Consider the following 26,353-nt stretch of genomic DNA (forward strand, 5'->3'; position numbering starts at 1 on the left):
TTTGAAAGTTTGTCCATGTCCAGTTCAATGTAATGTCAATTGTAACAGTGTGTGTGTGTGTGTGTGTGTGTGTGTGTGTATATATATATATTTGACAGAAAATAAAGAGAAGCAAAATAGTTCCACTTTAATGTGCAAAACAATCTAAACCCAGAAAGGTTTTAGTCTATTCTTAAAATAGCCAGTATGCAAAATTTGAAGTGGTTTAAATAGTTACTTAACCTTTAATCCATTTTCTGATTTATGTGACGTGAGCGTAATGCTTTATCTTCCCTTTGCATTTAATGTCTGTGTCAGTAAAGAATACAAAGCATCTCCTCAAGACAAAAAAGGAACGGAAACCCCCAAAAGCACTTAAACCTCCACTTGAGTACAGTGAAAATACCCCCCCCCCCCCCCGCCCTAACACTTTTAAAACTCTTTTAATACATATTAATAATCCATTTTAACTTGCTGACTAACAAATTCCGATTCCATAACTTTACGATCTATCTTTACTTTCAACGTTATGTAAGGTTGTCCTCGTCTAAAAAGTAGGCATTCATAACATAAGCTGAAAACACATTTTTCATCAGTTTCCTTCCAATCGTGCAGATCTAACTCGCTGTGTTTGTGTGTCTCTTTATGCGTGTGCGTGTCTCCAGGATCGACCCACATCTTCACTCCCACCAGCCTGCTGGAGCAGCTCAAGGCCATGAACAAACCAGACGAGGAAGTGACGAGCTAAAAATCCTCCAATCAGTCTCTCTCCTCTTAACCTTACTCCCACCCCCTTACATCATCTCCCCCCACATCATTCCCAGCCAAATCCTACACATTAACTGTGTATGCATCTTGCTTGAGAAGAGAAAAAATTTAGACAATTAAAAAGAAAAAAGAGAGATACGTTATATCAAAGAATAAAATTGTTGCAAGTATTCTCATATTTTACAATGGATGCAACTAAATAAACGTATTTAAAATTGATTAAATATCAGAAAAGAAGGCCATTTAAAATTGAAATGACCAAAATATAATATTGTACGCTATGAAACCTGCTAGGATGTGTAAAAGGTAGATGATTTCTCTTGTTCGTTTCTTTCGGTTACCTCCATGGTGTGACTTTTACCGTTAGCAGATAGAGGAGGGATGTGCAGCCTGAGGGGTTCATATTGTAAAAAATATATCAGTCACCATGCAATTTATAGATATATGCATAGATATATTTCATCAGAGAGGAGTCTGTCCTATCACCCTTCCCTTACCCATTTGAGATGTTCGTATTCAGTAGCATGCTTGGACTGTGTTTGTATCCAGTGTGGATGTTCCGAGAGCCGCATGTAAATGTTGTGGTTGAATATGGCGCTTAAAAAAACTTTTTGTTTTGAGCATCACAAAAAGGAAACTATTCTTCAAGGATTTTTAAGAGTTTAAGAGACAATTTCACTGGCCGCTTTATTAGGGATACCTTTGTCACTGCTTATTAACACAAATGTATTGCTAGTAGGTCATATGGCAGAAGCTTGATGCATGTAGACATGGTCAAGACGGCCTGCTGAAATTCTGGCAGCAAAAGGGGTCCAAACCTGTGTCAGCAAGGTGTAACTAATGAAGTGGCCGCTGAGTTTGTATGCTCAAGTAAACTTGGTCCCAGCTACTGAGCTTACAGGCTAGCAGAGAAGAAAGCAGAAAGTGTTCAGGGATGTATTGATTTTTGAGTTTTTGATACTCAAAACAAGATCTGTTGGTTTTAAGTATTCATTTTAAGAGCTCCACTTAGTCAGTCGGAAAAGAGGGAGCTCTGTTAAAAGCCAGAATCATCCCTCCTCCAGCTGCCGAGACTGTAAAGTATTTACTTGCCACAATCTTTTTCCTTTCCTCTGCAGAGACGTCATGTTTCAATGTCAAAAAGGCCGTTGCTTGCTGATATTTAATAAATAATCCTCCAAAAAGGGCCAGTTGTATTTCAGTATTGTATCCTGTCAGATTAAGTCTTATCATTGGTTAGTAACGATGTTTAATTGGGCCATGCACTGAGTAGTGTTGTGTATATGCTATATGTTGCTGTTTTAGCGTCTCACTGTTGAATGGTGATTTTTCTGACTGTGAAGTAGTGACTTTTCCTTTGACGAAAAAACAAAACAAAAAAAAAGCCAACGTGAAGCCGCCGTGTTTGTGGTGTTTTAGCTGTAGCTGTTTAGTGGTCCACTGGGAAAAAGAACTAAGATCTATATTTTCTTTGTCTGTTTTCCTCCTCTGGTGCAATGTAAAACCCTCCAATGGTGAATGGCTTTGCAAGTTTAAAAAACAAAACAAAGAAAAACCCTGGAAACCCCTCGCCACTTTTCTTTCCTCCTTCTATTGCCTCTTTCCTGGCCAAACAGTTGTATATTGCACTATGATGCGTTTTCTGTGATGCAAATGCTTGTGTTTATTTTTTCTTTTCTATTATAATTTGCTGTTGTATAGGGTTTACGCTGTCAAATCAGTTGATTTATATCAAAATTATTTATCAGAGAAGATAATATTGAAACATTAGTCTGTCCTAAAAACTGTTTAACTTATTGGGATTGTATGTTTGCGAGTGTTGAAGCACAAACAATACTTCCATGTGTACCTAATATGTACTAAGGTTGTCTAATAAATTGGCTTCCATTATACTGAAAGACTGAACTTTTTTCTATTATTTCTAAAACAAACAACACACAGTCATTCTTTTTTTTTTTTTTTCATTACGGAGTAGTGAAAATGACGTTGGATCGACATCGGCACAAATGAGCAATAAATAAAAAAAACAAAGTACAAAAAGCATATCTAGAACATCGCATTTTAAAATACATCATCTATACATACAAAAAAAACTTTGATATCCAGCATCTGAGGCCCTTGGTACATCAAATGATTATGGTTTGAAGAATGACCATCTAAAACTGAGCTCATGGCTCATGAGTGCATTTCATTTACAGCAGAAAGAGTTTCTACATCATCAGAAAATTAATTTCTACAGCGACTAAAATAAGACTGAGGTTAATTTCAGATTTCTGAAAACTAGTGTCACATGATCAAGAAATGGCTCAAAGTGCAGAACTAATTCATGAGAATATACAGGTCTCTGTAGTACGTCATAGGTTTGAAAATAAATATGATCTATAAGACATAATAGTGTAAACAGAGTCATTGTAATGTTTACCAGCAGATAAAAATACATGCTTTGGCCACCTGAGCAGGGGGGGGGGAGAGAACTATCTTTGAAAACATCAGCAAAGAAAACTTACAAAGAGGATTTGAGATATTCACTTTGGTCCGACTCAGTTCTTTTGGCTCGTGCCTCGTTCTGCAGCTGCTTTTGAGTTAATGACTCAGTCTTAGTGCCTGTGATGACAGTTCACACTAGTAGCTGCAGGACTGAGTGAGCAGCTCCTGGTACTGCAGACCAGATGCCAACGAGCCAGCCATGTGCCTGGAGGTGTGTTTCATGTGTCGAGCTGCTCTGATGGCTTTGTTCAGTGAGCTGTCCAACGAGCGCTCCCTGTCAACAGACAGCGAGCGTCTTTTCGTCCTCCTCCTCACCTCCCCAGGACCAGTGACCTCGGCAGACATCGGAGTTCTGTTAGGAGAGACGTAGAGGGGGGACGAGTACAACCTGAGGAGATGGTAAAAAGTAAGTAAGGATCAGGACAGAACAAGATATTTCTATGTAACATTCTCTCAAAACTATATATGAAAAATGTTATGTATCAGAAACTGTTCAATAAACTGCACATAACTTGCACTATTTTGCCCCAAATCCTCATCCAGCAAACCTCTCAGCTAAGAGGGAAAACCTCCCTTCAGCGCAGCCATGTGCACTTAGGGAACGACCTGGCCAGTCAAGCCAGCGAAATCTTCCTTCTGTGTTTTTAGACTGAGGCGATAATGCTGTGTGGATTCTGGACACAGTTTGTCATCTTTAAATTTAAAATTAAATAGAAAATAAGGATATATAAATGAAATCTGTTATTTGCATGTTAATCTAAAAGTCTGGGAAACAAAAAAAAAAAAAAAAAGCAGAAAATGAAAATTTTAGGCTTTTAGGATTTTTGCATACTGTGTCAGATGAGTGTGTGAGCTATGAGAGCAGCGCACTTACAGGAGTGGTGGAGGGCACACTGGCATGCACTGCAGCAGTGCAGGTGGAGCTGCAGATGCAAAGAACCTGCTCCCCACTGCTCCATCAGGGGACTCGGCTGGCTGGTACTTTATGTGTGTGGAAGTGTCGGAGAGTCTGTGACTGTCTGCGAACCACAGAGCAGGCCAGGAGCTCCATTAACACTTAAAATAATTGCACTCATTTCATTTACTGCAGACTAAATTTATGAGTCAAGTGGAAATCGGGCATAAATTTCCACACAACTAAACTCTTGTCTTTGTGTGGTGAAATAATGGATTAGCCACACAAAGATAACAGTACATCCTTCTTCTGATAAGGATTTAAACCTCAGTGCTCTAACTGTGCATCTGAAACGCATTTCATGGTCTCTAACCTGGCTTAATGACTTTGTATGATTCGAGGCGTCCGCAGAGAGGACATTGATGGCAGCAAGTGGAGGAATGGAGCATCTCTCTACCGCCACCAGCTGGTCCTGACAGTACAGAGACATCATAGAAGAGGCTTTATGGAGGCTGATCGACTCGTTCGAACCATAAAATTAATCCAGATAAAGCTTTAACATTGGTTAAAAACATCTTTAAATTAAAGTGCACTTCAGACACTTGGATTCTGCCCTCTTTGCTAGCAAACATGTTTATCCAGGCATTCATTCTCACGTTCAGGGGATGCTCTGTGAAATGACAAACACTGAGAACAAACAGGAGCTTGACTTCTTCTGCTGTCAGGTTCATCTCCTTTTTCAGACACAGAAACAACAGGATGCTTTCCTGCAATACAGAGAGAAGTTTCCCTCAGCTCAAACCCTCAAGACTGCAGTGTAGATGACTGAGAACCTACATGGATTTATTTAACATGTCTGAACAGGTCCCACTGCAATTTCAAATTTCTGAAGCTGTATTTGACTGAATTTGTCTTTGTGTCTCCAGTGGTGTGGTAGGTGTTCTTACTGTGCTGTGTTCGCCTGCTGTAGACAGTAGTTGTGTGGGAAGAGCAGCTGTCTAGTGCTGCAGATGTTTGAGTGCATCTGGACACCTGAGGCTGTGGTGCACAGGGCTGCAGCTCCGATCTTGTCACTGAAAATAAAACACTGACTCAATAAGTGATAGGGCTTGCCATTAAAAATAGGAGTTAATGAGCATAACAGGCTTCAGAATCAAAAACAGGATGAGAACCTTAAAGGAGACGACACTCTTACATCTGTTAGTCCCTGTGAGTGAACATGCTTCGGTTTGACCATACAAGCTTTCATAATGGCTAAATGAAATGAATAAACTGGTATCACTGCGTCTCCCTCCTTGATTTTAATGATCATTTGTTAATCACGATGAACTCACAGTAATCATGTTGTGGCTTTTGTTGGTTTATAGAAGCAGAATTTCTCCTGGCTATTCGTCTCTGTGTGGACTCCTCCGCAACCTCGTCCACCATCTGTGTTTCTCTTTTCCCTGCACTGACATCACTCCGTTGCTCTCTAGACCTGAGAAGTGGAAGAAAACTAAATTAACAGCAAGCAACAAAAAGCAAGTCTGCTATAAATGCTTAAAACTTCATTTGTGACATAACTATGAAATTTCCAAATCAGGCCGTAGAATATAAGATCACATAGTTCATTATGCATCCACAATTATTATTATTAAATAAAGAAATAAAACTTTATTTATACAGCACCTTTCTAGACAGAGTCAAAAGTGCAGCACATCAGATAAAAAGTCATAAATTCCAGATGTTGTTAGACATCTGGAATAATTTGAAAAATTTGGGAATATCACCCAAAGCAAGCAAACACAAATCAGGTTTTTAGTGCTCCTACTTGGCAACAAACACAAGTGACTGTATAATCCATCACAGTAGACTGACTCTGTGGTTTTATGTGGAGCATTGAAAAGAAAAAAACAAACAAAAACAACCTGAAGCAAGATGAAGAGGTGCTTTGATTAGAGCTGTTATCCTGAGTTGATGGAGCTGATCTAATAGAGCTGATAGGCTTCTTGTTTCTCAGACGATCTTCTAGTCTCTCCTTCAGTTTGGTTACCTCAGCCTGCAGTATCTGGACTGCATCACTAGAGGAAAACAGAAAAAGGATCTTTACAAAATAATCCACCTTTGCAGTTCATATGTAAGCTTTAACTAATACACTATCATGCCACACCAAGTTTTGTGGCCAAATATTGTGACGTGACCTCTAAAATGCTTTACTGTGGAAAATATGCAACTAAACCATTCAGCTGGTAAAAAATGGATGGCAAATATTGATGTAGGTGCACACGCATTCTGAAAAGAAACAAGAAACACCACACCGTGCAGGAAACAGAAGCTCCTAATATACAACCTGATTCAACAGCAGGCGATTCTGTAATAAAATACATAAAAGAAAATTATAATAAAAACATTACAACTAGTTTTTGGCGTGATCATGTTACTGCATTATTGTAGCAACAGTTATTGTCATTCATCAGAAATCATTAGGATTCACAGCGACACTGTAGAGTGACTATCTACTGCCTCACTCTCAGAGCTTTGTGTTTCTGGGACATTCTCCACTTGTACTGTTGACTTGTTTGCTTCAAGTCCCATCCAGACACACAAACACTCACATGCAGTTCTGACTGGAACTCCTTGCTCGTGGAGAATCGCAAAGGTGGTGCTGAGTAGTGGTGGAAGAGCTTGAGTGTGAGCTGTCGAGGAAATTGATAGATTTGCTGTACTGGTCAGTCTTTTCACCTTCAGAGTCAATGTGAGCTGTAGAAATAAGGGGAGGTCAGCAGCTTAAATACTCAAAAAGAGAGAGAGCACTACTGATTACTAAGTAAATCAAATTGGAAACTCACTGCCGTCACTTTCAAGTCCAAACTCACTGCTGCCACTCGCCACCCTTTGTTGTCTCAGATTGACACAGCGCTTTGGAGAGCAGGAGGAGGTGCGTCTCCTCACTGCCCTTCTGCATCTCTGTGGTTGGTCGAGGCTGAGGCTAAGTCGGGAGCTCATAATCAGGTCTTTAGCTGTATGACTGTGCAACGGTGAGGAAAAATGAGATGGTGCAAAGACTCGGCCTGTCTGAAGACTCGTGCTTCCTTCCTGAGGCACTGGAACACCGCTGCACCATAATGGAATGTAACAAGGACAAAAACAAAAACACAGAAGACTTAATCAAAGAAAAAAACAATCACTTTTAAAACAATAGAAAATCACATCAGAATGTGTTGTGTGTGTTATGGGGTGGGGGATGGCACCTGAGCTGAAATTATTAGTGCAGTAAATCACTATGGAGGAAGGGAGGCAGAGTTGGACTCACCTCTCTGATGCCCTCTGGTGGAGAGGACTGGAAGCTGTTGCAGGAGTTAGACGGCTGCTCTCTGAACCAACAAACCCGCTGTCTGTCTCTGGAGAGATGATACCATCCTACAAAACAGAAGTTATACAACATTAACACTGATCATCACACTAGGCAGCTGCAACGAATATGTCAAATCTTTAGTAAAATAAAGTGTTTTGTTAATCATTACAGAAATATTTTAGTATTATTGTAGTATTATTATCTCATAGCATAAACCACCTTGAGGCGACTGCTGTTAAATAAAGTTTATTTTTTTAGCTACTTTGAAACTAATTAAACTTTGGCATGTTAAAAAGAGGCAATTCAAATAGTGCACATATACACTGATTGAGTTAGTCCAAGGATATAAGGAGCATTTTGCACTTATATATCAGCTGTATTTAAGAAGTCACCCATAGAGAAACCACTGATTGGTCATTAATTGACACTGTTAAATCTAAGCCTATGCAAAAACAAATCACAGAATATGACGAGCTTATGTTGAGGCGAAGTGAAGAGGAGGAGAGGGACAGGTGCTGCTAGGGCGAGACAGACGTCTCTCACGGAGTCCTTTAGTGCTGCAGGCAGGCAACATGTTCTGATAGCGCACAACTTCAGTTTTTTTATTTCTATATGATAATTGTGCATTATTAAGTGATAAGAACAGGTAAGCTGATGCCCTTTAATAATTATGAAGCTGTAATTTGAGATACAATAAAAGCTACAATAAATAAAATAAGTTTTTGTACAAAGTATCGGTATCGGATCAGTATCGTCGATACCACCCTGAATTTTACTTGGTATCGGATCGGAAAGGAAATCAGTGGTATCGCACATCACTAGCTCTGATCTGTCAGCTTGTTAGTAATAATAATATTATATACAATATATTAATTAGCAAAAGGAAAATGCATGAGTAAAACAATTATATTATAGGCTATACCTACCTAACTAATTTGCTAAAAATGCTAATGCAATAAATAGTATTCTGCCAGTGTAGACATATGACAGTATGTTGCTTTAATAGTGCCAACAATATGTGTATGTAACCAGGTTCTTCCTTTTAGTAAAATTTAACTGTTGTTCAGTATTTATCAGCTCCAAATCCAAAACTGATCAGCTCATTTTCACTCAAGCTTGGTAGAACCATACACCATACAGGCCATAATAAAACAAGATTTTTACTCGAACTGATACAGGATAAGTGACCATCAATATCACTGACCTGAGAAAACACTCTCCTGCCCCCAGCCTGAACCTCGGAGCTCCTCAACTCTGACACTTTTACATCTCCGAGGCTGCTCAGACTGCTGCTGTGAGACTTTCCCACCTCTACCCTCTTTATGTTACTCTGACGAAAAACAGGAAACATCATGAGCCGGCTGGAGGCCGGACGAGGACTGGACCTGCTGTTTTGCTGTTTGTTCACGTCAGAAGAATAGCCCTGATGGTCTGATTGTGCATTCCTGTTAACAAATAATTGGAGAGAATGTAGTCCAGTGGTCGGAGAAATTAGCTTCCTCCCAATTGTGTATTTTTATTTACTCAATTTTTTGTCCAATAGAAAAAACAAACTGTGCTGCTGGTGAAAATGCAGACCATCTTGCCTTTTACTTTGAGACTAACCTCTGAGAGAGAGTTTTCCAGATTTCATTGTTTCCAGTTTCCTGTCTGTCCTTGTGTTCAGACTGCATGTTAGTTCTTAAAGCAGGAGAGGAGAGAACTGCTTCATTCAGGCTACGCTCTAGAAGTTTGGGAAGCTCCTTGATGCTTCGGTAGCTAAACAGATGGAGGAGAAACAGTTAAATAATTAAAAGTCCCAGCTGCAGGGCTCCTTATTTATCAGATTTCATGATGTTGATGCATTTAAATATAGCTACTCACTGATTCACTGCCATGGTAAAGTCCTCTGCAACACTTTTAATTTTGCCCTTCAGAGGATTGAGGTAGAGAGTTTCTTCATCCTCCCCCTCGGACTTCTCTTCATCGTTCTCTTTACAGGCTGAGCTCACTTCTGCTTCCGCTGCCCCAGAGAGCAGAGGCACAGGCAGGACCTCAAAAGAGGAAAAAGAGAAAAGTAATTGACAAGATAAAGTCTGGTAAAGCTGTGATCCTGTCCTGAACAGGGATTTCATCATAAACCAAAAATAGTCCAATTTTGTGAAATAAAAATCCAAATTTTCCACTACAAACCACATTAAGCAGTTAAACACGTTATGTATAACACACTCACAGCACTCACAGGTGCAATTTCAGCTTTTTCCATTTTGCCTAAGGACAGTTCCATATAACAGTACACTGGAGGAGCTGGGATCTAACCACTGACCTTCTGATTTGTGGTAATCAACCACTCTGCAGATGTCTGCCTTGTAACTAGAGTGTGAATGAATGCAATTCCTTACACTCACTGTGCTACAAGGGCACTAAAAACACATGCCTCCTCCACACAGACTAGGTTTATTACAATTTGCCCATGCTGCTCACAGAGTCATAATAATCCTGGCCACAGAATAAAATGATGCTGTTGCTACCTGTGGGTGAGTGAAGGTTACAACATCCACAGAGAGGGCAGATGGTGTGGTTGGTTGAGGAGGTGGAGAGGGAGGAGTAATCCAGGTGGGCTGATCCGGTTGCATCTGTTCCACCTGCTCCTTCAGCTCGTCCGTACGCAGCCCACACCGAAAGATCAGCCCCTCCAACTCCCTGATGCATAACATACATGTTAAAAAAGAAAAATGAATCAAAACAACTGAGTAATGAGCACACATAAATGCAAAATATAAAATGTATTCAGATGTAATGCTGGACATCAGCATTACCGTTCTGGGTCAAACTGGCTGATTTCTATGCCTCGCTGCTGCAGGAGTTTGTGCTCATCCCTCGCCAACAAGTATCCCCTCTCCAACGATTCGAGCCCCTCGGCAAGCTGAGCCATACCCTAAAAGAAAGAACTTTTATGTATTCCATTCAATATATGTTCCTATTAGATGTGATGTTTAAAAACCTAGAGAATTCTGCTGTGCTTTTGTTGCTTTTACCTCAGTTTGTTCAAAAGGTTGAAGTTTTTTGCTTTTAAGGAGATCCTCAAACGTCTGCAGCTGAATGAAAAATCAAAAGGTTTATGATTGATTCATTTCCTAAATGACCATTATTACCAGCCAGCAAATCGGATCATTCTCATCTCTAAAGATTTAATTGGCCAGTTACCTGCTGCAGAAATGTTTCGGCCTGGCTGAACAGAATATTAGCTAGCTGCTGTCCAAGCTTAGAGCCTGGTTCAGTAGGACCGGTAGCTGAACTTCCTGTTACATGGATAAACAGATTAAAAGGAAAATGCACACAATGCCTGTTGTATACAATCATCAAAGCCAGAGACAGTTCACCCAAAAATTCTAAATATCTGCAGAGTCATTTCTCCATTCAGATAATTGTGGTGCAAGCTGCCCGGTTTAAAGATACTGACTAATACAAGATTTAGCAGCAAAGAAGTAACCATTACATAAAATGAAGATACCCTGATCTGTCGTGGGTTTCTGAGCCCGAGGAAAATCAAATTTTAGCAACTTTGAAGCACCGCAGTTTAGTCCTGATTGCACGCAGTGGCCGGGATTTGGTGGGTCAGAGTACAGGTTAACCTGGTAGAAACATGAAAAACAAAAACAAACATGTTCTCAATAATTAATACCTAGCCTGTCTGTATGTGGACTTCTACATTTTGTAAGAGACACACTGTATCACTGTATAGTACTTTTACCCATACAAAATGAGACTTCAGCAGGTTTTGATCAGTGTTTGCTCTAATTTCTCATTCTAGAAATGTGAAGTGAGTCAGATTAAAAAACAGTATACACACAGCAGGAAAACATCCCCATCTAGTGTCCACAGGTTGTAAGCTTTCACTAAGACCTCACAACTATTCTGACTAACACATAAGGAGGGTACTGAGGTAATTAAGGGCAGGGGAGAATAACAGAGTTTGGAAAAAAATGAGTTAAACATAGTCAGTCATCAGCCAACCAAAGTGTGAAAATGAGCTTGACAGTCACTCAAAGCTGTAAATCTTTATGACCTTTAATGGCTCTCAGAAGGCCCTTTCCCCACACACACACACACACACACACACACACACATACATATTGCAAAAGTAAACAGCTGCATGGCACCTACAGGGACACTTTAATATATAATTAAGAGACAACAGAGATTAATCAGAAAGACAAAAACCCCACTTAAAACCTAAATTCAGATCATCAATCAGACTGGAACCAGTCAGATTTCTTATTAAACTGGTTATAAGCTCAGCTACAAAAGGTAAATCTACTGGAACATATGTCTAATCAGAAAAAAATACTTACTAACAAATATCTGCAAATTTTGTTGTAAAGGAACTCCTCCCACCCTGCCTGGGTGAGGGGAGGATAGAACAGATGGTGGTTCAGTTTGTAATGAATGAGATGGGAGAAAATGGAGGTGAGGAGTTCAGTAAGCTGATTTAAATTAGTGCTGAATGTGAAGCGCTGCAGCACAAACAGAAATGAGCCACCAAATCTTTAAATGACCCAATTCCGAACACTTCAGCACTACTCCTGCCTCTTCTGTATTTATTTCAAATCCCACTTTTCTGAGATTTGTAATCATTTGTATGACATACTGCTCTGTCTATGATGCGCTGAGCCTGCCTGGACCTGGGACGCTGATTCTCTAAATTTCTGTCCTGCCATAATGAAATACAGACATATAAATGTTGTGACATAATGAATTTATTTCATAATTCTAATGATTCTAATTTTAAGCTCTACTTTGAAAGTACTTTCACAGCTGTTCAACTATCGAAAGCCACATAATTACTCTTTGTTGACAAGAAAAATTCAATAAATGCCTAAAATTTAAGTAAATAAGTTGTATATCACTTTGAAGTTTGGTATTAACTTTAATATTTTATAGTGGCTTAATGGTTAGACCACTAATAGTTATGTATGATAGTGACATGTACTGTTTTTCAATCCACACCATTAAAAGGTGATAAATTATAGCTGGATCTCTAGATTACCTACCTTGGCTTCCAGACGCAGACGATCAATGGTGTTCTCTGCCTCAGCGTACTTAGTCAGCAGTCTGTCGTAGTCTTCCTGCAGCCAGAGGAAATAAAGGAGAAGGAAGTGAGGAGAAGCAGTGCAAAAGAAATGTGACATGAGGAAAAAAAAGTGAGACAAATGAAAATGAAAGGGAATAAAGCAAAAATGGGGGTGGCGATAAAAGAGAGGACTAAAAGACTGGAGCGGAATTTAGGTTCTGTTTAGTCTAATTCATCCTGTGAGGCTGTCAAACGTAAACAAAGGCTGAACATATGAGGACAGCCAGGCAAATTATCTCTGTGTACTTTGGTTTTGGATTTGCTTTTGTTTTTGTTGGCTGTCCAAATAAATGGATGGATGTCTTAATGCTCAGTTTCAGTATAGTAACTGAAACGCTACAGCAGACAGTGACATTCTGGGTAATAATATTAAACAAAATTCATTCTAGAAAATGTATTTGTATGTTGTTGTTATATTATAGTTAAAACTAAGTGAAGAGAAATCGGTGTTGTCTTATTTTCACGTTCAATAAAAAAATGAACAAAATGTCTCCATTATTCAGATTCCACCACTGTGATAAGTTTGATTTGAACCGTGACACTAAAACAAAGAGGAAATAAAGTGGGGCACCCTAAAACTACGAGTCTCATGTGCCATGTGTTTAAATGCGTTTCCCCTATTTTTCCCATTTTAAAACCTTGAGCTGGGAGCTGAGATGAGACTTTTTCTAAATATATTAGTCCCTTCTGGCATATCCATGTTTGATGTTCACACATTATTAAATTCTAAGTACTTTAAGTCCAGTCAGTATTGGCATTCACACTAACCTGGAAAAACTCAGACTTCTTCATGACATTTTGACTTGTTATAGTACAAAAAGCACAGATCTTATTACTGAAGCTTCAATTACGTGTCCCAGCAGACCCTGTCAGTGAACCTGTATTCACAGAAATAGGACCTCCCCTAAGCAGAATGCAGCCATCATTACTACAACTTTGATTTTAATACTGGGACAAGTTAGATATCTTCTGTCCATCTCAATCAGCTTTAGTGGTTTAAAGTAATTTTACAGAGAACTCTTCCAAACTGAAATACCTCTTAGTCTCTACTAGTACCTGAAGCTGATTGACCAGTGTGGTGGCCTGCTGGTGGCATCTGAACTCCTGAGGCACAATAGCGTTGATTGCACTGGTTGCCTGTCCGTCAGAATCTGGCGAGGTAGGAGATTCACCAGCGGTATTCAGTAGGACTTCTTTCACTATATCAGCAGGGGATTTGAAGATTATAGGTGGCTCGGGTGATAAGGACTTCCTCGTTAACAAGGACCTGCTCTTGGGGGGCTTGTAACCGCCTTTGGGAAAATGAACTCTGGGTTCGACCTTCGAGAAGTCTGGTGTGTGGTAACTCAGAGGCCCCTTTCTGGAAAAAGAGAATTGTGATGTATGAAAATAGAAAAGAGCAAAAAGAAAGCCCAAATAAAATGGTTAATAAAATGTGTTTTACCTAGATTCGTCCTCTGCAACAGCATTGCTCCTGGTTCTAGGCGTTACCACGCCCCTGTCACGACGTGTGTTCTGTTGTTTGTTGGGCCTGACTGTGCCGGGGGAATGAGTTCTTGAATATGCAGCCTCAGGAGAGTGCTTCCTTATCTTTCTCGGTGTGGGAGTGGGGTGACTATGCTCCTCATCTCTCTTTCCTGATTCTTTTCCAGGGCCATTACTTAATCTCCTGTAATGATTTGAGATGACCTGTTCAGAAAACAATGCTGCTGGCTGAGGCGAAGCCCTGAGCTTTATCTCGGGACAGCGAGGACTGGAGTTAAGGCTCATGTGGCTACTGTTAGACTCTTGAAAACTTTCTGTAAAGCTTATTTCTGGAAAGGTTTCAGCTTCAAGTCCTGGGGCAGTATTTAATTCCTCGGCAGTGAAATGCAGACGATGGGGCAAAGTGGAAGCGGCAATGGGTAAGGCAGAACGGGAGGCTGGACAGGAGACACTGTCCACACCGTGCAGCTGAACGCTAGAAGATTGTCCTGAGCTGATCTCTTTTTTCTCTTCTTTACCACAATATCCTTCAGCGAGTCCTGCCAGCTTTCTTCCAAACTCCCCTGATGTTCTAGTGTGCTCAAATTTCTTTTTACTCCAATCACTCCTCCCTCTCTCTTCTTCTCCATCTTTGTCATCATTCGTCGTGTCGTGGTGTTTGTTCCACTCAGAAAGATGCTCTGCTACCTGCTCCTCCATTCTCTGCCTCACCTCCATATCCTCTGACCACGTTTTTAACTCATCTATAATTACAAAAAGAAGAAGGGATGAAAAAATAATAAGGAAGCAAAAAACGTGTTGCGCAACAAAGGACGGTGTAGTTTTAATGAATCACACAAATGCGCACCGTCTTTGGTCTTCAAGCGCAATCAGTTCCATGACTCCAGCCATTAACAACCAAACTTATTTTAAATTTGGCAGTTTCCCTTAAGGTCATCATGTTAGCTTTCTCTGCTTTAGACAGGTTCACAGGTCAGTAGTGCTGAGAGCTTTGTCTCAGACCACAACTCTGTACTAAACTGCTTGTTTGTTCCTTATTGTCTAAAGCCCAAGGTGGCACATCATGTGAGGAGTAGAACCAAGGGGATCCATGCCATTATTCAACATTCACTCAGTTGTTCACGATGACCTTTTAAAAGCGTTACTGTTATGTGTCAAGGTGTGTGAGGAAAATATTCTGAACAATGTCAGTATTCACCACAATCCTACTCACTAGATTTGGCTAAATCCCGTTTTGTTTTGACTTCTCAAAATTGCCCAAAGAGACTAATATGACGGGGAGACAGGCAAAATTTTGTGTGTATTTGTAAAGATTTTACAATTGTAAATTACTCTCTACAGTAGAACCAAACAAGCAGGGACCTCTTTTAATCACCTGATGACAAAATAATTAGTATCTCGAGAACAAAGACGGAATTTACATTTCTATCTTTCAGTTGCCAGGATTTGTTTGTTTTCTATAATCTTAAGCATATTATTTTTTAGGTTTTAGAAAATATAAAATATGAGAAAACAAAAAAAATGAAAACAATTATTCAACTGTTATTCAAACAGGTCTCAGAATCAGGTGTATTCAAGTGCTTTAGAGTGGAAACTAAGAAATGAAGGTCAAGAAAAAAGTTAATAAATTATAAATGAATGCTCACAGGATGACAGTTTTCCTGTATCTTCTTCTGTTGGTTTATGGTGCGACAGATGCTTACTCAGCTCGTAGATCATCTCCTCAGACGGTGTGTCCCTCTCAGCCACACTATAATCTGCCTCCTCTGGGGTGAGGGATCCAGGGCACCCATCTGAATTGCATTCCTCCAATTCCACATTTTCAAGCGCCTCTGACAGTCCAATGATACCATTCTCATCCATTTGACTAAAAAAGTCATCCTCTTCTTCTGCCTGTTCTTCATCCTCTTCATCCCACTCATCCTCTGATATAGCAGTGCTATTAGGTGAGGAGTGGACCGGGGCAGGGGTCCAGAACAGAACCCCTGCTGTGGTGTTCTGTCTTGTTTCCATTCACCTTGCAGCCTCCCTCAGTTCTTTGTTTTGACTTCAGTTACTGTTTCAGCCAGGCCTGGGAACCTTTAGCATCTTTTTTAGTTTCTTTGGCTCTGCAGCCACTTTCAAAACCATGGTGGAGGAAGTTTATAAATTGCGGTAGAAGTCATTGAGCTGGTGGCACTCCAGAGGTAACAGCTACAGACTCAGTGATTACTCTTCAGTGCTGAGGAACAGGAAGCATTTGGATGCAATACCTGAAACACAAACAAGCAACAGATACTTATTTCACTACATGTAATACTTTGCAATGAATCAAGTATTACATGTAGTATTACAAGTATTACAATTGTGCTACACACCTTGAGTAGCACAATTTGTTAATGCAGAAGATTTGAGGCTAACCCCAATTCCTAATCTATTTTCCATTGAAATAATTGAACAAAAACAAAACCATGTCACAGATAAAACAAACAAACAAACAAAAAACATCCTAGACATAACAAACACAATAAAGCCATGAAAAAAGAAAGAAATTACAACACTCTTTATTTGCTTACTTTTTTTACTTATTATTTCCAATTAAAATAAACAAAAAACAAAAATTAAAGTTCTAAATTGTCTAATCCTTCAGTCTAAAAGCTTTTCTGTTCTGTTTATCAGTGCTTGCATTTTATTTTATTAGCATTGTACTAAACAATACAGTCAAACTCATTGGAGAGAGCTTTTAATGCCATCTACAAGACTTTTTTTTACTCTGTTTTAACACTGATCAAACTCTGAGACAATAAAACACAAACAGACTTGACCAGGATAATAATAATCAGTAAATTCCAAACTTAATACCTTTACTATATACATAATAAAAAATGTTCATAAATGTAATCATAGATGACAGAATGGGAATACACATATAATCTACCAGCTAGATGCTGCTGCCTTTAGGAAAAAATAGGCTCCTGATTATTTAAAGCTTAGTTGACTTTAAATGTGCAGTTCAAACACTGACTCATGATATTTTAGGATATCATGAGAATATTTACAATGCAGCACGTATGGACCGGTTTCTAAGGCGACATGAACTTTGTGTTGTTTACACCACCGATTTAGAATTCTTTTTATTGCCCCCTGCTCAAATCCTGTACCATCTGCTCACACCGCACAGCTTTTACACACACTACTGAATTCATCTCAGTTGCTTAACTCACAGGAAACAAACACAGTATACAGGTAACAGATCCTCGATTAGTCTGCTAGTTCAAAATGTCACATAGCAAGTCTCCCAAGAATTAGTTTGGAGCTGCAACACTCACTATGGCAACTCCACAACATGAGCTCAAGTTGTGTTTTCAGAGTGTGCAGTTAAACATCTCTGACAGCTATATAGCCAGTGGCTCACTCCCAAAGCTGCATTTCAATGTGCTAGAGCAAGGGTGGGCAATTAATTTTCCCAAGGGGCCACGTGAGAAACTGGGACTGTTGTGGAGGGCCAAAACAATAAGCTTATAAAAAGATACAATTAATACTGAGCAGAACTGAGTTCAACTTGGTGGTGCAGTCCTCCTAATTGCCAACAGGTCTCAAAGAACATCAAGACCATGCATGTTTAAACTTTAAGCTATTTGGATTTGATTGCTTAAGCAGCAAAGTCACACTGTGTAATTATCACTTACTTCCACTGACACTTACAGAACAGCTATTTCATAATGATGATGTAGCTTGATTATTTTGGTTTTGAGCCAGCAGGTCAGGAAATAACAACTGCATACCGGGTCATGGACTTTAACATGCATCAATGACAGAAGCAAAGTCTTGCAATTAGCATTTTAAAACAAAGTGCAAGTAAAGTACACACTCTACAGCACTCACATTTCCATTAAGAAAAGTGGTAACCATGGTTGGTTGCTTCTTTCATCAATATCCCAGATTACCAAAAGAAGATTATGAAGCCTGGTGCTTCTTTCATCTCTTAACTAACATACAAACGTTACACACAAACACACTCAGATTTACCCACAGACGCGCATGCACAGACTCGCATCACGCTGAGCCCTTTCATACACAAATCACTGGCGACTCTCCACACAGGCCAACATGGCAAACTCACCATGCATTTAAACTAGACCACAAGGAACAAGAGCACGCAGCTCTGCGCATAAACAACACGAGAGGTAGGTTTACAACAACAGTCATTTCAGAATAGAATCGCTTGGAGCGCACAGTGTAATTATGGCATTATTTCTAAGGTTTCTTTCTTCTTGGACAAACACGAATTTTCAGGCAAATGAAGACCAAATCCCCACCAGGCTGTTGCTGAAGTGAAACTGCACAAGCCACAAATTAATGTGATGCAAATATATGTATCACCTGACAGTTTAGTGCTCATTTTATTTTAATAGATTCATAGCCATAATAAAACTTTCTTCACCAAAGATTTTACACACAAAATGAGATTCTATTATTTAAGCCATGCAAACATGTGGTCAAATTACATTTTTGTTCATTTTTTAAGAAAACTGTATGTGAAAGTCAAGCTTACTGATGCTTTAGCAATAGCTTGCAGTTTAAAGTGTCTGAAATGTGATGTAGAAATAAAACTGTGGATGTCAAGAAAGATTTGCACATTCACTGGGAAGAAAGATAAAGCAAAAACCCTGATGTGACTGCAAAGTGCTTGGAGGACGGTTTAGCTGACACAGTAGCAACAGCTCTCCTTTCATGCAGCATTTATGTACAAAAAGGTTCTACATGAAAGAATCATCAGAAAAACTTTACCTGCTACCTCATCACAAATGTCAGTAGAGAGACGATGAACAGATAAAGATCTTTAGTTACAACCATTTTGGAGAAAAAGAAGGCGGGGAATATTATTAAAAGAACACATTTCCTACTGAGGACTGAGGTCGAAATAGAATTATGAATTTCAACTAATCATGCAGTCAGTCCAGTAAAGTAAACTAAAAAGATACAGAGCTTCCAGGATAATTATCCATGTAATGGGAGGAAATAATAATAAAATTAAAATGAGGTAAGACAGCATAAAATGTAATTCCTAAATTCAGAAGCTTTTACATTATCTGTATCTATAGGAGCTTCATTTTGGTGAGGAAAAAGAAGCACAAAAAGAACTCACCTGTTACTCTGCTCATAACTCCATGTTCATGCCCAGGAGAACTAAGTATTTAACTCAGCTGCCAGATTTGGGGGGGGGGATGGGGTAAGCTGCTCTAAATCCCTGACAGGGGGCTTCACCGATTGTAAAGAGACAATAATCATCATGCAGAACACGAGATTGAAAAAACTCTGTGCTACAGACAAACTAATCACAACCAGATGGTGAGGCAAGCCAAGAATACATGTATGATGCACAGGTAAGCTGGATGTTCGGGAAGGACAGAGATGAGGAATGACAGCGTGAGAGAAAAAAAGGACAGATGATACGGAGGAAGAGGAGAGAACAGAAGAAGAAAAGCTGTCATAAAATCAACAGGGAATATATATGTTTTCACAGAGTGACACTTGCTGAATTTTGAGCACACAGTGAACAGAAGTGTAGGTGGAGCTGCCCCACAGAGCACCGATCTGTTTAGGAACGCCTAGTGAATAAGATATGGCAGCTAATCTCCTTAGGAGGCACAGGGAGCACTGAGGACACAGGATGAATATGCAGAAGGAGCCGCTCAAGAGAGTGATTTAATATTTTTACTGTTATTTTAAATACTACTGAACTGGAATGCTCTGGCATTGGACTTTAGACTACAAGCCATATTTAACAATACATTCATTCAGTGCTTTAAAATTGCTAATTAACCTAACCAAAGCATGTCTTTGGACTGTAGGAAGAAGCAAAAGTACCAAGAGGAAATTCAAAAAGGCAGGGAAAACAGGCAAACTCTACGCAGAAGGACACCAGCTGGGGTTTGAACTAGGAAACTTCTTCCTATGAGATTATAATACACTGCCCACGATGACTGTTGACTGGTTGACTAATTGACTAAATTGTGCAGTGTCAAAATACGCTGTCATTCATTGAGCAAAACATTGGCAACTTTTGTAAGCAAAAAGGCGATTTTTTTTGGCAGAACTGGCAACAAGTCTGGACCTAATTTTGACCATGTGCTTTTGACTATCCAGCCTCAATACTCTGCCTTACCTGCACGTAACCTGTACGTTACAATGTTTTCCCATCTTTATGCACCTTCTTACTTCATACTCCCAGCGGACTCTAAGTTCAATAATATTGACATACTAACAACATTTTCAGCTTCCTCTGGCAGAACAAAAGGGTAAACAGACTGGTGCATGTATAATTTTCATCTACACTTACTAAACACTTTTTTAGGGCTTTTTTACACTACAAGCTAAACCCATGAACAGACTGAAACACTTTTATCACACACACACACACTCTGAAAGGAGTGCATAATTTGGGATTCAAGGACACTTCAAGAATAACTGGAATAAGAACTAAGAACTGGAATAGCCCCGGAGCGAACAACTGACCTTCCAATTAGTAGACGGCCCACTCTACAGCCTAAGCCACATCACCCCAGTAGTGCTGTTAACTTGCTGTTCAGTGTCTCTAAGGTTTGCAAAATGATAATAATATGCAGTGCTAAAAACCAACTGTTAAGAAATCACAGTAAAGTATAGCTGTATAGCAGTATATGTTAATAATAATAACAGCAATAATTACAGAATTGAAATGTTAAGGGACTTAAGATCAAGTAAAACCAGGTAAGGCTTTTCTTATACAAGTATATTTTGAAATGTGACTTAAAAGAACTGAATGAACCAACTGATTTCATAGCCTTGATTAAAAAAATGCTCTGTCCTCTTTAGTTTTCAGTCTGACCCCAGGAACAGACAAAAGACGTCTCCCCAAAGAACTTAAAGCACATACTGGTGCAGATGGTACTAAGAGGTCAGAGAGGAACCACTGCCTTTTTTATTGGTTTCTTCCAGCCTGGCCTCAGAGCAAACAATAGGAAGTATACTTCACGGCATCAACACTTCTTTCATTCAAAAGAGGGGACAGAGAGAGGACAAAGAGGGGGCATGTCACCATGGCAAACTGGAAAACAGAGCTCTGAATGAAAAGTCAATTGGTGTATTTGAACCCTAACCATGATTATGGCTTTATATACCTAACAAAGAATTTGCTATTGCCTAAACACAGCAAGAACGTAATCCTGCATTAAAAATCTAGGCAAAAATGAAACATGTTTGAACCAGCCACCGTGCACATGGTGATATGATCTATGGAAGTTTACCCAAAATATACTTTTAAAATTTCCACGAGTGAATTATCAGATAAAAAGATACAGCATCCAGTGTACCAATCCTTGTTTCTGTTACTCTATGTCAATGAGACTAAATGAACGCACTTTCAGTATTAACACTATCATATATTCCATGACATTAAGGTTAAACTTCAGTTACAGAAAAAACAACAACTAAAGTTTGGGTTCAGGTGGTGACACTTCTAGTGGATGTTAAAAACAACAGCTAATCGTGAGAATTCAACTGGGAGGAGCAACTGATTTTGCATGGGATCACCCCACTTTGCTGTTCACTGTATCCCAAATATCAGTGCTGCCAAAAGGAGCTGATTCTGTAGAGATACTGTAAAAACATAACTTCGTGCCTTGGGAAAGCCAGGTAAGAAATCTACAGTCTTCCTTTGATCCACAGTTTCAGGCAGCATCAATATCCTTTCCCCCCTAACCACCTCTGCTTTACAACAAGGACTTCCAGTACTATAAAGAAAAAACTTGTTCAGATATACAAACAACCAAGTACTACCAGCCAGTCTGGTGGGCTGTGGGAGCCACAGAGCAAGAACTACCGTTGTGAAGAAATCTAACAGCATTACAATACATTACAACTTACCTCGTACAAACACAGTAATGGGTCGATACTGGAGATGAGATGACCAAGAAGACTTGAGGGATTTCATGATGGGCAGATTTCACAGCATGGGTCGGTTGCCTTGAAAACAGCAAAACTAAAGAGGAGAAAAGACCCACCCCTGTGTCACCATGGCACACGCACCACAACAAACCGCCATCAGTAAACAGGGTTCTGGGGGTTTTAGAAAACGGTTAAACAGCTCACTTCACGGTTCGTCGCTGTTAGAGTAACGTTGAGAGTAAACCGTTAGTAAATGTAAGCTAGTTCTACAGCAGTCACTGCCAGTTTTAGAACTTAGTTATCGTTACTATCACTAACTCCTTATTCTCTAGTTAAAGCAAACCTAAAAAACCCACACTCCGACCACTTTCAGCTACATTATGTTGACAGGTTAATTCCGACGCAGTTACACTGCTACACTTATTTCTCCAATAAAAAGAAAAGCTGAATTTTCTGATATTTTATAGGGCTAATTATCAACCTTGAACGTTGGAGGAGCGTGGCACTGATTTAGCTGGAAGAACAGTTACTCGAGGCGAACTAAATGGGGAAATGTTAGCCCTGAGCTTATACTTCAGGCATTTTATTCTCTTCTAACCACGTCGTGCATAACTTGGCCTTTTTTTAAAAGGTGATATTGACGACAATGATAACGCTTTCCACCCTAGCCTAAACTCAGTGGTTGAACAAAGGCGTTTGTTGCGACCAGTGAAAACCTGACAGGCAATAGTGAGGAGCATATTTTTAACATGAGCACCCAAAGCTTGAAAGCTTCAACTGAACATCTGAGTAGTGATTGGTTATGATGGTGCTCAGGGGCGGGACTTCTTTTAAATCAACATACAAGGGAGGGTGCTGTTCAAACATGAGACCACAAGAGGGCACCGTTGCACATGGTTTAATTTTTTTCCTCCCATATTTAAAGGCAAGAAAATTGATCTTATTGATACTCCGCACAGATTTGCACAAACTTAAAGACACAATTAAACAAAATAACACAAAAGTCGTAAAATTCCTTATTTGTTTTATTTGTTAATGAACTACTGTGTGCTCTAGGGAGATATTAATTTTGTTGTATTCATTTAATAACAATAAAGGTGTTCAATTCAGTTTTTAAAAAGGTAAAAGGGAATTTTTAATACAATGTAAAGGGGAGAGGGTGTACAGTGCTGTGCAAAACTCTTGAGCCATCACTCATTTCTTTATAGTTTCCATTGCTTCCAATATGTGAGGATTCTTTTAAAGAGTCACCATGATCTTGAGCAATAGTTCTCCAGACTTTTTGAAGGTATTTCTAAATTTTCATTTGGACATTGGCTGTTTTTCTTTTCTTTTTCAGTCCAGTCTTTTTACCTGACATATTTCAGAGGAATCTATTTTGGTTGTTAAGCCACTTAACACTGATCTACAAATCATCCAAGCATAATGAAGACACCTACCTCAAATGACACAAATATTAACAGACAACTTAACAAAGAATCAGTTTTAAAGTGTTTCTTCAGGCACCTTCTGTGATGTATGGTTTGGAGATGGTGGCACTGACAAAAAGACAGGAGGCAGAGCTGGAGGTGGCAGAGCTGAAGATGTTAATATTTCACTGGCAGTGACCAGAATGGATAAGATTAGAAATGAGTACATCAGAGAGACAGCTCAGGTTGAGTGATTTACAGACAGTTAGAGAGGCAAGGCAGAATTTCTTTTGGACATGTGCACCCCTTATTCAGTGGATACAGTGAACAAAGGATGTTGAGCATGAAGCTATCAGAAAGGAGGAAAAGAGGAAGACCATAGTAACAAAAAAGTCAGAATGAAAGAAAGGAAATGTAAAAAAAAAACAAAAACAAAAAAACAAAAACATGGATGTAGGGAAAGAGGATATGAGGTGTGACAGAATGGGACTAGGGAAGATGGAGGCAGATGATCTGCTGTGGCGACTAGTAAAGCAAGCATCCAAAAGAAAAAGGGGAATGCACTTTTTTTTACTGTCAGATTGTTACTAAAACACGTCTTTTTTCCCATTTCTTGAGCTCAATTTATGAAAAATGCCAAAGATGACACAGTGTGGAATGCATTAAATAGTACTTTTTGCACCAAAAAGGTGATTCCCAAACAGCTACTAGCTGAAAACTTGGCATATCCATACCTGGCCAGGGTGTGCCCTGCACCAGTCCTATGGGAGCTACCCCTGCGACCCTGATAAGGATGAGCAGCAGAGAATAGATAGATCTGACACAGAATCTGTGAGATGCATCTAGCCCTTCAGTTGATCCATCTACTGTTAGCTGAAGGCTCATCAGAAACGGCTTCAGTGGATGGATGGCTGTAAAGAAGGCAAGAAAGCCAGAGGTGTCATTTTAAGGTGTCTGCATATATAAGACAAAAGAGTGTACTGTATATCAGAACATGCATAAAAATTCTCCCCATGGTGTTTGTATGTATAAGAGTGACTTCTCTGTAGGATCTAAACCGAGAGAAACAGAAAGACATTTGACCATTAAACTGACATTGACCAGCCATCTCATATCTTCTGACATTATCTGTTGAATACAAACCTTTTATTTTTAAAAGGAAAGCCATAATCCCCTTTGGTAAGGAGCAGCAACAAAAGACAAACTGTGGTAGATTGCTTTCTGGCTTTAATAGAGGGTGCACAATGGCAGAGCTTTATGTGGTCCCTGGCACAGAATTGCCAGCTGCCAGGAGAGATTACCTGTATGTTTCCTGTTTCCAGGAAAATACATTTAAGAGGTTTTTTTTCAGATAACAAAAAAGTTAAATATACCAAACAAAACCAAGTCACTACCTTATAATCGTCTTTTGAGATCTGACGGCAGACACACAAGCTGGTGACATGAGGACTTTCAATCATAATCTTTCTTAGAAGCAGGCATGTTGTAGCTGAATATCTTTCATCTTCTAGGAATTTGTATTACCATTACAGTTTCACAATGCTCAAGGGGATGTGTTCTGATTACAGTTCATCATTGAAATATGCAGATGTTACAATGACAAATGAAATAGCAGGAAATATCTCAATAACTCTGGGAAGTATGAGTGCATGGCATTTTTTATTTTTAGTATAAAAAATTGGTCACTTTATTTAACTGACATTTTTGCCCCTACAAGAAAAAAGAAAAACAAAACTATGATGTAACATCATTTACCAGATTTATATTATCAGTAGCTTAAACAGAGCTATCGAAGCTCTCATGAGTCTCAGCTGGAGACAGAATTGGATTTGCGGCTTGCTGAGGATGGGCTCTGCTATTTGTGCAGCACTTGCTCGAACAGGATACTCATGCTTTCACACAACACTAAAAAGGTGAGCAGTTTACAAATACAATTTAATAGAGGATGTTCCAATAGCAAAATAAAAGCCATGGTTTTTTAACTGAAGAAGGGGTTCACCTGCTTCCAGTGCGACTTCAGCAAAGCCAATAAATGCTTTGGTCCAACAATAAAGTTGTTTTACTTGCTGCAAGTGCTGCTGGCTTTGTGACCTCTTTATGATTTTTCAAATTAATATTCAAATGAATGTATTGTTGAACTTGAGAGAGGCTTGTGTATTACAGATAACTGCATTTTCTTGCTGCTTTTATATCTTTGCTTTGGAAAGGAAGACCATCAAAAACAGTAATACTGCTGTTACAAAAACAGTAACAGTAGTAAATCGGAGGATTGTGTGCATATTATCAGAAATGCAAATTTGGCTCTTAACTTGAGGGTCAAGGGAACGGTGCTAAACAGAGTTAATGTGAAAAAACAATTTTATGACGCCACAAAAACATATTTTTAAGGCTAGTTTAGATTGATTTTTTTCTTCTGCTTCTGTCCTTGAACTCTCAGAGCTGCACACAGATTGTGTACTCAACAATGGAGACTTAATAAGTTTCTCAACATCTATTGGACACACAAAAAAATGTAGAAAAGCAAATAACCCAAAGCAAGGGAATTGTTGCGTTGAGCATTTCGAAAATCATGAGCATTTATTTCGAGCACGCAGAACGAAGCAGAAGCGGCCTGCTAAGCTGTCTCAAAGCAACACGAGCACGAGTGCTGCCCGGCCCTCATGTTGAGTGATGTGGCCTGTTTCACAGAGTCAATGTTCCATTCATCCATGTTTCAGACTGAGTTCAGGCCAAGGCTTCAGGCAGCCCAGAGAGGTTCTTTCACATTAAACTGGAAATGGTCTTTAGCCAATTTTGTCAGTTACCACTTTAAAACCCTTGCTTTAAAGTTATAGACACTCTACAACTTTCCTTTTATCAAAACTAAAGGACCAAGCTAAAACTTCATGAAACAGCCACAGAGCAAATTGTATGAAGAAAATGTTTAAGATCATTTGAAATAGTTTAAACAAGAAAATGTAGATGCTGCAGTCAAC

General features: G+C 39.3%; 2 protein-coding genes across 7 annotated transcripts in view; one reads left to right on the plus strand and one right to left on the minus strand.

Annotated features, from left to right (window-relative positions):
- The window catches only part of stxbp1a (syntaxin binding protein 1a), a 42,134-nt gene extending 40,013 nt beyond the window's left edge, over positions 1-2,121 (plus strand). The window contains exon 19 of one of the 2 annotated variants that reach the window (XM_040053566.1): positions 645-2,121. In XM_040053566.1, coding sequence (XP_039909500.1) covers positions 645-727 — 83 coding nt within the window. In that variant the 3' untranslated portion in view covers positions 728-2,121. The remainder of the gene's footprint in view (positions 1-644) is intronic. The other variant, XM_040053565.1, reaches the window with a different exon arrangement.
- akna (AT-hook transcription factor) lies at positions 2,030-22,708 on the minus strand. 5 transcript variants are annotated; one of them, XM_040053554.1, is made up of 24 exons: positions 22,451-22,708; positions 21,949-22,063; positions 15,708-16,313; positions 14,021-14,804; positions 13,633-13,936; positions 12,497-12,571; positions 10,957-11,077; positions 10,650-10,744; positions 10,481-10,540; positions 10,262-10,380; positions 9,974-10,145; positions 9,327-9,496; positions 9,069-9,221; positions 8,668-8,908; positions 7,422-7,528; positions 6,958-7,223; positions 6,724-6,868; positions 6,037-6,189; positions 5,464-5,606; positions 5,077-5,202; positions 4,786-4,896; positions 4,503-4,601; positions 4,109-4,253; positions 2,030-3,622 (listed from the first exon to the last, which is right to left on the minus strand). In XM_040053554.1, exons 3-24 carry the CDS (start codon positions 16,072-16,074, stop codon positions 3,370-3,372), a joined length of 4,209 nt encoding a protein of 1,402 aa, XP_039909488.1. In that variant the 5' UTR covers positions 16,075-16,313; positions 21,949-22,063; positions 22,451-22,708; the 3' UTR covers positions 2,030-3,369. The 5 variants fall into 5 exon arrangements, with proteins under 5 accessions (XP_039909488.1, XP_039909489.1, XP_039909487.1 ...); XM_040053555.1 differs by having other exon boundaries at positions 15,765-16,313; positions 21,949-22,708; XM_040053553.1 differs by having other exon boundaries at positions 21,949-22,708.
- Between the last annotated feature and the right edge of the window lie 3,645 nt (positions 22,709-26,353).

Source organism: Simochromis diagramma, unplaced genomic scaffold (genome assembly GCF_900408965.1).
Source record: "Simochromis diagramma unplaced genomic scaffold, fSimDia1.1 OVJJ01000596.1, whole genome shotgun sequence".
Classification (NCBI taxonomy): domain Eukaryota; kingdom Metazoa; phylum Chordata; class Actinopteri; order Cichliformes; family Cichlidae; genus Simochromis; species Simochromis diagramma.